This window comes from Artemia sp. Qi Xiang Cuo, chromosome 9, assembly GCF_049724085.1.
Source record: "Artemia sp. Qi Xiang Cuo chromosome 9, ASM4972408v1, whole genome shotgun sequence".
In the NCBI taxonomy this organism is placed as follows: Eukaryota; Metazoa; Arthropoda; class Branchiopoda; order Anostraca; family Artemiidae; genus Artemia; species Artemia sp. Qi Xiang Cuo.
The window spans coordinates 34,265,925-34,278,209 of record NC_142802.1 but is presented as its reverse complement, the minus strand read 5'-3'; the positions used below and the strand labels follow the sequence as shown (position 1 = coordinate 34,278,209).

Below are 12,285 nucleotides of genomic sequence, written 5' to 3'. Positions count from 1 at the left end.
TTTGTGGGTCTTATGTTACGGTTTTTCTTCCTAGAATTTGATTTGTCTGTGGGAAAGGTCTAAAGCTGTGCTCAATGGAAAGACTTGGCGGTCTTGTTGGCTTCTGAATAGGACAGCAATTTTGCAACAGGAGGCCAAAGCTGTTTTTAGGTCAATGGTGACTGATTAAAAAATCTTGTTTTATAGCTTGTCAAACTATTGTGCCTCTAATTTTATTCTTTTTAATGTACGTAATTCAAATGATGGAAAGAAAATTAGCTTAAAAACAGAAAGAAATGAAAAACTAATATAACATACCTGTTCAACCCACATGCTAGTAGTCATTATTTGGTTTTTCAAGTTCTAAAAAAGAAAAATTGTGTTTTAATGTAGTTTTAGAACGATTACATACAAATGGTTTTAATTAGCTGTCTAACTTGCCCAAAACGAAAATTTTGTCTCCTCTATCATGAGAAAAACTTGGTTAAAAAAAGGAGAAGAAAAAAAAGAAGAAAAAGAAGGGAAAATAAGGTAAGCCAAAGGGAGTTTTTGACTCATTGTTGGAGACTGTTTTTGTCGGCCAAAATCTGGCCCAAGTACTCAGCCTCTTTTCACACATTAATAGTGTAATTAATAGTGTAATTTTCTTTAAATGACCTTAGAACTAAATATTAAGTACAAAGAAAGCGAGCATCTGGCATATATTGAATTTCAGTCTCAAAGAGTCTAACACGACTTTACTGTAACTTTATATCCTCATGGCTTCACAATTGTTCTCTAGGAATTTCGATGTTGTAACTTGAATACAATCCTGTAAAAGTCAGTAATAACTAAAAAAGAATATTTTTTAGATGAAAGTAAGGAGCAATATCAAAAGTTAAGATAAACGGAAATAATTCTGTATATGAGGAGGAAACCCCCTCCTCAATCCTTCGCTCGTTGCGCTATGTTTCTTAGTGCTTTAAAAAGGATTCTTATTCAAATTTAATGGCCCTTGTCTTTTAGCAGTCGTTGGTTAGAAATTGGGGCAAAAAGTCAAAATTTAGCGTAAATAGCGAAGGAGTTAAAGAGGGTGCAGCCCCCTCGAATATGGATTATTTTCTCTTCGTTTAACATTTAATGTTTAATTTCAGCCGAAAACTTGTTTTAAGTTTACTTTTTAACTATTTTTCAAATAATACCCATCCCTAACCAAAATATGATGTGAGGCACCAGCCCCACAAACCCCCTATTTTATGCAATAAATTGTAGCCTATATATAAATAATTTTTAAATCATTGGCAGTGCCACGCTTCTCCAGTTTTTCTGCTTAAGAATTAAAATAATGAAATGTATTTAAGAGGATGGTATTTGGATATTTACTTAAAATTTTCTATGAACAGTAGTTTTGTACAATAAGTGCTTAATAATATTTTTACTACATAATTTAGGGTGGACGGAAAGTGGCATTATCGTTCAAATAAATAGAAAGACTGCGTACATTTTGATCTTGTTAGCGGCTGAAGCCATTATAATCTCTACTATAGGGCTCTCTGATGTTTAAATGCCGTACATTGCACACATTGTAGCATAAGACATAATGCCTAATACCCATAAAAAACAAACCCATACCCATAACCACTTTTCAGAGCCTTCCAGACTGTGAAATGACGTAACAAGTTTGTTCTATTAACGAGATAATGATATTCAGGAAGAAATTTGGATATATGGAATTTTTTTCAGAAATCTTTTGTAGAATCCCTGTAGTAATAGATGACGATGTATGTTCTTTGGTACCTTTCCAAGGTTGTTTTGAAGGAAGAGTCAATAAACTCTTACATGACCCATATATCCATTAACTTTCAGGATGAAAAATTGAAGATTTTATCTCCTTATGTCAAAAAGGGTTGTATATGCTATGAGAAGTCAATAATTTGTATCTAATCATCGATTAAGGTTATTGAGATGGAAATTTCAGGGGGAGGACGGGGAACAAATTTGGAATTAAATAAATATACTACTCTGAACTTGGACCTTCAAGGGAAAGTGAAAAGCAATATCTAAACCTAATGAGTGCATAAATAAAGCCTTGGAGAGGTTTCGAAGTGAGCTTCAAAAGAAAATCTGATTTATTTATGATTATGAGCATTTTTAGTTTCCACTAAAACATTACTCCCCCCCAAAAAAAAATTAAATAAATACATTTTCAAAATATAGTTTTTAGAATTTTAGCTTCCTAATTGGTATATAAAACTATAAATTTTATGACCCCTTTTTTCACTCTAGGGGTTACAAAAAATTAATTCCAACCCTATCATTACGTAAATAATATCTCCAATTTGAACATACTTATGAAAATGAAACTTCCTGAAATTGTTTAAAGAGTGAAAGTTGAATTAATCCAAAAATTTCTTTAGCTTTAGTATCCACTAGAAAGTGAAACGCAACTTCAAAAGTTAAGATATGCATTTTAATATCAAGAAAATATTATAAACTGAATATTTCTAAAGATGCAATAGGATAGTTCAACATACACATTAGCATATTCTGAAGAGATTTTACCAAGTTTACAGCCAGACAAGGGTATATCCCTGAGAAAATCAGACCTGACAGTAATTGAGATGACTATATGAGATGAGTTGATAATTGAAATGACTTAACTGTCACACTGGAATGAATCATAAGAAGTATTATGTTAATATATGCAATTTAGATTGATTTTCATTGTTTGATACAACACAAAAGCCAATTCAGCAAGACAACGCTATAATCAAACCATAAATCGTATTCATAAAACATATTCTGCTCTCACTGGTAATCTACTAAATCGTTAAAGAAACTTAGATCTCAATCCAGACAAACAATGTAAGTCCATATCATTATATTTACTTTATAGATCGTATTCATTGCCATTATTTTAGCAAATCAAACTTGTCAGTCGCTATTTTTAGATATTTTGAGATGACCTATACGTCCTACTAGAGGGGTTTAGTTACAATCTGAATTTATAATATGTTGATATATGCAATCTACTTCACTTAACTAATTAAATTGACACATTTTCAGATTAAAAATCCGTGACTTATATATTAATAAAAAAAACCGGTTGTTTTTCATAGTGAACTCATACATATGACACTTTTGCCAAACATAAAAAAGTCAACAACAGGAACAAACTAACCGTATTCAATTTAAATACTACCATTGAAGGCAAATATAATGCAAAAAGTCCACATTCGACAATACATGAATAGTGTGACAATTCAAACGCAAATAACAACATGTCAAAGGAAAGAACAAAACCATTTAATAGCAAATGTAAAAAAACTTAAAATGAAGACCGAATTCTCAACTAGATTTATAAGAATTATGTAGCAGCCAATGCACTGACTTGACCACTAGCATGCGTCTAGCAATCAAACTTGCATATCTAAAAAATTGCAGATAAAAGACACATGAGCAAGAATCCACTACGAAGGTTTATTGAGAAGTAAATCTATCCAAATGCAGAATATGCAAACAACGAGTTTATCAGTTTACAAATATAAATACGCAAATGATAATTTATACTGGAAAAAATCATATAAATGTAAGATATGTACTTGAGTATTTTCTCAAATTTCTAATTTATATACCCATTTGAGAGTTCATATTGGTGATAAACCTTACACTTGCAACATCTGCACTAGAGCATTTTCTTATAAATCTACGTTATCCGACCACCTGAATATTCATACAAGGAATATGAAGATTCATACAAGGGGGAAGATACAGGGGCCCCTCTGAGTCCGCATCACCAAGCACTGGTAAATTTTACGAAACATCCAAATGGTTCCAGAAATAACAAGGGCTTCAAATCTACCAAGCAAGAGTGAAATGATGTTATATTTTGTATTTTAATATTAAAATATTCTATTTTAAGACATTTTTCTACTTTATGTTGAATGGTATGCACATAATTCTGTCAGACCTACTGTATTGGTTACCCGATTTTCCTATTTGTTATACAGAAATAATAGGAAAAATGATAGATGGTCCTTAAGTAGAATCATATAAGAAAAAAGATAGAAAAACATATCCATCAATTGTAAAACGAAACCAAGTGTAACAATAAAAAAAATGACGGAACGATAAATAGTTATAAAAAGTACTGAATTAACTAAGACTATAATGTAGGCAAATGATATCATGATAATTTTACATTTTCAATTAATAATCAAGATGAATTGATGCTCTACAAGAACACTGAAATTTCTCATGATAGAATGCATTCAACAAAAGATACAAGAGATGTAAATATTTTTGATTTTATAAAATGAGATAAAACTCTATAGCTTATGCAATAGAAGAGAAGAATCTTCATTACATCAAACTTGAGAAAGAATGAATACCAACGCCATTGCCAAAATTTTATGAATACACCGTCAATCAAGATATAAAATGCGAAAAATAAAGGAAAAAACGGGAAAGATCGATAAAATAGTCTGCGAATAGAAAAGTCTCCATTATGATGTTCATGATGATAGATCACACTCTTTAAATCATAATATAGAAAGGATTATATTAGACTTAAAATGTTCAAAACTGCCAATTTAACACATCAAAGGAGTAATAATCACAGGATAACATATAAGGATTGAAAACAACTTGATTAATCTGAAACTTGAAAAATTCAGAACCATGCAACCTGAACTTTCAAAAATTAAGAAATAAATCAAAAATGGGTTTCCAAAAGTTAGAAACGTGCGAAAAAAATTTTAAAAAGGCATAAGCACATGAACATACACGAATAGATTTATCAAAAAGTCAGATGCATGCTGACAGAATTTTGAAATTCCAGAAAGATATGAAAATGCACGGATAGACTTTTCAAAATGTCAGAAACATCCAAAGAGAATTTCCAAAAAATCAAAAATACGTCAAAAATACATTAATAAGTTTTTCAAAAGCTCAGCAGCATACCAATGGAAAATTAAAATAATCAGAAAATTTGAACAGAAACTTGAATAGGCAGAAAACACGCAATTTTTTTTTCAAAAAGTCAGAAACACACGAACAGAGTTTTCAAAAACGTAAGAAAAAACTTGAACATAATAAAATGGTTGATTTTAAATTTCATTAACCTAAGTTAGATGCTAACTGTTTTAACCTAGGCTAAATCCTCCCAAGGTAACTTTTGAAAAAACGTGAGTAGAATATATATTAAGTCAGAAAAAGACGTGAATATAATCAAAAGCTCGATTTTAGGTTTCATTAACCTGGTTTAGATTAACCTAGGGTAGTCGTTCACTGTTTTAATCTATATTACATCCAATAAAGTTAGGTTTTCAGTCTCTAAAGTGTGGTTAATTTAGGCTAAGCTGTTGTGCCGGTTTAAACCTAATTTGACCTAACTAAAAAAGGTAGACTTTTTGACAATTCTGTTCCCATATTTCCGACTTTTTGAAAAATCTATTCGTATGCAGGATATGCAAACAAAGATTTTCTCCGAATACAAATTTAACTACACACATGCTAATTCATACTGGAAAAAGTCAAATAAATGTTAGATATATACTTGAGTATTTTCTCAAATTTCTAATTTATACACCCATTTTAGAATTCATATTGGAGATAAACCTTACACTTGCAGTATCTGCACTAGAGTATTTACGTTATCCGACTTCCTGAAGATTCATACAAAGAATATGAAGATTCACACAAGGAGGAAGATACAGGGGCCCTTTGAATCCCCATTACCAAGCACTGGTCAATTTTACGAAATATCCAAATGGTTCCAGAAATAACAAGTGTTTCAAATCTACCAAGCAAGAGTGAAATGATGTTATCTATCCATCAATTGTAAAAAAACAAAGTCTAACAATAAAAAAAAGATGGAACGATGAATAGTTATAAAATAGTACTGAATTAACTGTGACAATTATGTAGGCAAATGAAATTATGATAGTTGTACATATTCAATTAATAATCAAGATGAATGGATGCTCTACATGAACACTGGATATTCTCATGATAGAATGCATTCAACAGAAGATACAAGAGATGTAAATATTTCTGATTTTTATAAAATGAGATTAAAATCTATATTTTATGCAATAGAAGAGAAGAATCCTCATTACATCAAGCTTGAGAAAGAAAGAATACCAACGCCATAGCAAAAAAATTATGCACACATCGCCAATCAAGATATAAAATGCGAAAAATAAAGGAAAAAAACGGGAAAGATCGATAAAATAGACTGAGAATAGAAAGGTCTCCATTATGATGCTCATGATGATAGATCACACTCTTTAAATCATAATATACAAAGGCATTATATTAGACTTGAAATGTTCAAAACTGCCAATTTAATACACCAAAGGAGTAATAATTACAGGATACCAGATAAGGATCGAAAAAATCTTGATTAATCTGAAACTTGAAAAATTCAGAACCATTCAACCAGAACAAAAATTAAGAAATAAATCAAAAAATGTTTCCAAAAGTTAGAAATGTGCGAACAGAATTTTAAAAAGACATAAGCACGTGAACATACACGAATAGATTTCTCAAAAAAGTCAGATGCATGCTAAAGGAATTTTAAAATTTCAGAAAGATATGAAAATGCACGAATAGACTTTTCAAAATGTCAGAAACATGCGAACAAAATTTCCAAAAAAATCAAAAGTACATCAAAAATACATTAATAGGTTTTTCAAAAGTCAGCAGAATACCAACAGAAAATTCAAAAAGCCAGAAAATTCGAACAGAAACATGAAAAGGCCGAAAACACGCAAATTTTTTTTTCGAAAAGTCAGAAACACATGAACAGAGTTTTCAAAAATGTCAGAAAAATCTTGAACATAATAAAATAGTTGATTTTAAATTTCATTAACCTAGAGTAGATCAACCTAAGTTAGATGCTAACTGTTTTAACCTAGGCTACATCATCCCAAGGTAACTTTTTAAAAATGTGAACAGAATATACATTAAGTCAAAAAAACACGTGGATATAATCAAACGCTGAATTTTCGGTTTCATTAACCTCGGTTAGATTAACCTAGGGTAGTCGTTCACTGCTTTAACCTAAATTATATCCCATAAAGTTAGGTTTTTAGTCTTTTGAGTGAGGTTAATTTAGGCTAAACTGTTGTGCCGGTTTAACCCTAATTTGACCTAACTAAAAAAGGCAGACTTTTTGAAAAATCTGTTCCCATATTTATGACTTTTTAAAAAATCTATTCGTATGTGTTCATTTGTTTCTGACTTTTTGAAAATTCCTTTCACTTATTTCTGAGTTTTGAAAAATCTGTTAGCGTATTTCTGACTTTTGAAAAATTCCAGTCACGTGTTTCTGACTTTTTCAAGTTTCTATTCCTGTGTTTCTTATCTTTAGAAACCGTTTGATGATGTTCATATGCTTGTCTGACTTTTTTGAAAACTGTTTGTGTGCTTCTGAATCTTTGAATTTGTTCGTATGTTTTCGACCTTTTCAAGCTTCTGATCGCGTGTTTCAGGATTTTTTAAAAATCTACTTGTGTTTTTTCATGTGTTTTTGACTTTTTGAAAATTATGTTTCTACATTTCTACATTTTTTGAACATTCAGTTAGCATGTTTCTGACTTTAAAATTTTATTCCCGTGTTTCTGACTTTGTCAACTTTCTGCTCGCACGTATCCTTCTTTTTTAAAATTATGTTCGTATGTTTCTGACTTTTTGACAATTCTGCTTGTGTTTTTCTGTTTTTTTTTGAAAATTCAGTTCGTGTATTTTCGATCTTTTTAACTTTCAGCCCATTTGTTTTTCCCTTTTCTCAAATTCGTTTTTTTCCCTATCTTTTTGAAAATTCGGTTGGTATGTTTTTTTAGTTTTTCAAAATTGGATCATGTTTTTTTACCTTTGGAAAATTTTAACCTAGGTTAACGCAACCTAAGATCAAAATTCTATTTCTTAATGATTTTAGGGGTATTTAATTAAGCATTTGTCTAACCTTTTCAGGTATTAAATAACTTATAACAAGATAGGTTACAATTAACCCAATCTAAATTAAGAAATTGAAATTGTGAGATATATTTTATCGTTTGAAACTTTATTATTCAAAACTACCCCCCCCCCTAAAGAAAAAAAAGATATGTAGTTATTTATTATTGATTTAAATGTATGACTGAGACCATTTTGCTCTATTTGGCTGACAATTGGCCTGAACCACTCCGTTATGGTGGCTATGTTGATTACATTCACTTTGCACTTAAACTTAATTTTCTTCATTTTGAATCCGGTGTTTGCTGTTCTTATTTTCAATTTACTCTAGCGCCTCAAGGTTCAATTGTGTCAAATCACACACTTTTGTATAATATTCAAGATTAAAAAGTAATATCCTAAAAATTAGGATTTCGAACTGGGAGATCAATCAAATTTAGTCCTGTTATTATTGTGATTAATTTAGTCCTCGTACTCTGTGATTAATACTTTTTTGATGTGCTAAATTGGTGGTTTTGCACATTTTAGGTTTCTTATAATGATTTTCATTATAATGAATTCAAGAGTATGAGGTATCACTATCACCTTAATGTGGAGACCTTTCTTTCTTCTCCCTCTTCTTTCAGTCTTTCTCCTTGTTCGCCTTAGTCTTGTACATTTTATATCTTGATTGACAATGATTGACAGAGTTTTATTTCATTTTATATAAATCAGAAGTATTTACAGCCCTTAGTCCTCCAGAACTACCATTCTTCCGCACAAAAGGATGGCAGGTTGAATTTTATTTAAATCATTAATATAAAATGCCCTTCAATCTCTAAGATTTGAAATACAAAGAGGAACTAATGCCCTTCTAATAGCTCCCATTTTCCCCGCCAGTTTTTCAGCAGAAGTTGTGCATGGTGCATCTTGTTCGAAGTATAATCACGCAAGGCTGTACTATGTTTTAATATTGGCATAAAATAGGACCGTTAATTTTCCCGCTCACTCCACCCATCTTTCTGAAGATCATTTTTCTTAGCAGAAAGGTGGACACATTTTAAGTTGTTCTAACCAAAATCAGTTAAGAATTAATAAACAATACAATCTTATAGCCAAAGTAGGTCAATAGGCTCCAAGATCCACATCCCTTCAACTGTCAAAGTGTTGACTGAAAGGTAGTCGTATTTCACCTTGTTTGAGCTGGAACCACATAAGGATATTCACTTAGGCAGTCCAGAAACTGGAATGGGTATATTCAAATACGCTCACTCCTTCCTCGACTTTTTACAAAAGGCCTCAGATCTGCCTGAAATTTACGTGGAAAAGACTTTGGGTAAGTTCATTCATTCACCCTCCCCTAATCTACCTACATTCCTAATGGAAATCCCCAGATTCTCTTGACATTAGGTAGACCGATACCTATAGCCAAGAAATTTTTTCCATAGAATTATAAAGTAGTTTAAAACAAGGTTGGCCAGTACAGGGCCCTTATGCGGGCGACCTTAAAAATTATTTCCAGCGCGTGACGTTCATCAAAATTTAAGAAAAAGAGCAGCCACACTAGTTCAAACGGATTTATAAAAAACTACATTATTTTGAATGTATTTATTAAAAACTTAAAAAAACTTTGATTTTCAACAAACTTTGAAATATCAGGATAAAAAATGGGTTTTCTACATCGCTTACATCAAAAATTTTCTCATTTGAGAAATATGGAAAAAATTATTGTTAGTGACTTTGTTCAGCATACACCTGCAAACCATTCTTTCAAAAAAGAAATTAACCCAGCACAAAACATAAGGAAAGCTAACCTGTAACACATATTATGTTATGTAGTTCTTTTCGGAATTTTCTCAAAGAAGAGAAAAAAGTTACGGTTCAATTCTGAATTTTTTCAAAGAATAGAAAAAAGGTCCACTTCAGTTCCAAATTTTTTCAGAGAAGAGAGCAAAACTTGAAGTTTAGTTCTGAATTTTTCTGTAGAAGATAGAAAAAAATATACTTCGATTCTGAATTTTTCCCCAAGAAGAGTTCACTTTGATTGTGAGTTTTTTTTAAAGAAGTGAAGAAAGTTCAAGTTCTCTTCAGCATTTTTAACCAAAGAAGATAAAAAGTGCCCCTTTAATTTCGATTTTTCTCAAAGAAGTGAAGAAAAGTTCATGTTCTCTTCTGAATTTTCTCAAAGAAGAAAAAAAAGTTACAGTTCGGTACTGAATTTTCTCAAACAAGAGAAAAAAATTTCAAGTTGTGTTCTGAATTTTCTACAGAAGATAGAAATAAGTTATACTTCCATTCTGAATTTTTCCCCGAGAAGAAAAAAAGTTCCACTTTAATTCATAGTTTTCTCAATGAAGTGAGGAAAACTTAAAGTGCTCTTTGGAATTTTTCCCCAAGAAGAGAAACAAGTTACAGTTAAATTCTGAATTTTTCCAAAAACGAAAAATAAATTAAGTTCAAATCTGAATTTGTCCAAGGAAGAGAAAAAAAAATTCAAATTCTGTTCTAAATTTTTCTGTAGAAGATAGAAAATGTTTTACTTCGATTCTGAATTTTTTCCCAAGAAGAGAAAAAGTTCCACCTAAATTCTGAGTTTTCTCGAAGAAATGAAGAAAAGTTCAAGTTCTCTTCTGAATTTTACCACAAGAAGAGATAAAAGTTACAGTTCAATTCTAAATTTTTCCGAAGAAGAGAACAAAATGTAAGTTCTTTTTTGAATTTTTCCGTAGAAGAGAAAAAAATTACAGTTCAATTCTGAATTTGTTCAAGGAATAGGAAAAAATTTCAAGTTCTGTTCTAAATTTTTCGGTAGATGATAGAAACAGTTATACTTCGATTCTGAATTTTTCCCCAAGAAGTAAAAAAGTTCAAAATTAATTCTGAGTTTTCTCAAAGAAGTGAAGAAAAGTTCAAGTGCTCTTCTGGATTTTTCCTCAAGAACAGAAAAAGTTCCACTTTAATTCTGAATTCTCCCTTCGAAGTGAAGAAAGTTCACGTTCTCTTCTGAATTTTATCAAAGAAGAGAAAAAAAGTAACAGTTGAATTCTGAATATATCCAAAGAAGAGAAAAAAGTTCCACTTCAGTTCTGAATTTTTTTAAATAAGAGAAAAAATTTCAAGTTCTGCTCTGAATTTTTCTGTATAAGATAGAAATAAGTTATACTTCCATTCTGAATTTTTCCCCGAGAAGAGAAAAAAGTTCCACTTTAATTCTGAGTTTTCTCAAAGAAGTGAGGAAAAGTTCAAGTGCTCTTTGGAATTTTTCCCCAATAAGAGAAAAGGTTCCACTTTAATTCTGAGCTTTCTCAAAGAAGTAAAGAAAAGTTCAAGTTCTCTTCTGAATTTTCTCAAAGGAGAGAAAAACTTACACTTCAATTTTAAATTTTCTCAAAGAAGAGAAAAAAAAATTTCCAGTTCTGTTAGACTTCGATTCTAAATTTCCCCAAGAAGAGAAAAAGTTCCACTTTAATTTTGAGTTTTCTCAAAGAAACGAAGAAAAGGTCAAGTTTTCTTCTTAATTTTCCCCCAAGAACAGAAAAAAAATTTCACTTTAACTCTGAGTTTTCTCAAAGAAAGGAAGAAAAATTCAGGTTATCTTCTGAATTTTTCCCCATGAATAGAAAACTTCCACTTTCATTCTGAGTTTTCTCATAGACGTGAAGAAAAGTTCAAGTTCTCTTCTGAATTTTCTTAAAGAATAGAAAAATGGTTTACTCTCTTCTCTTAGTTCGTAACAAGTAAAATGATCATTATCCCTTTTTAAGTCACACACTATTTTTATCGGGGTGTCACCTACAGCTTCAATATGCATTTCATCTTTGGTATCATTGGGTTCATTAACTATATCTGTTGGCTTGTGATCAATAGTAGTAAAAATGTTCACTTACGCTTTATTTTCCGTCAATTCATCTTTATATTTAGTGATATTGTCTACCGATACCCTTTTTTATTTTGCCTGTCATTTCACTGTCTATTATCACATAACTTTTACACAGGTAACAGTTCTGATATGTAGACAAGATATAGTTAATGATATTAGTGCAGGAAGATGCCTGTCTTCTTATTGACTTCTTTAGAATGCTAATACCAGAACGGTTGTGATAGGATCTACCAACAGATAGCATGTTACCACTAAGAGAAGCAAGAAGTTGTCCCCCATCATTGACAATTATTTTTATGTTGGCACTCTCTTTGAGTACTATCATCTCTGGAAATGATAATCTTGCATATTCACCATCAATAATGTTCAATCTCTTCGGTACTCCAAAAAATTCTAAACTATCACTGTCATGACAACGCACGCATTCGTTTCCAATAGTGTTACAACTAGTGCTTGTTTCTTAATTCAAATAGTTGTCTTTGTCAGCATTTAAAGCAACGATGACTTTA

At 31.0% G+C, this 12,285-nt stretch overlaps 1 protein-coding gene across 1 annotated transcript in view; it reads right to left on the bottom strand.

Moving 5' to 3' along the window:
• LOC148948592 (acetylcholine receptor subunit alpha-like 1) overlaps positions 1 to 12,285 on the bottom strand; it is a 202,996-nt gene that overhangs the window by 174,896 nt on the left and 15,815 nt on the right. The window contains exon 3 of the mRNA XM_089094483.1: positions 298 to 342. Coding sequence (XP_088950609.1) covers positions 298 to 342 — 45 coding nt within the window. The remainder of the gene's footprint in view (positions 1 to 297; positions 343 to 12,285) is intronic.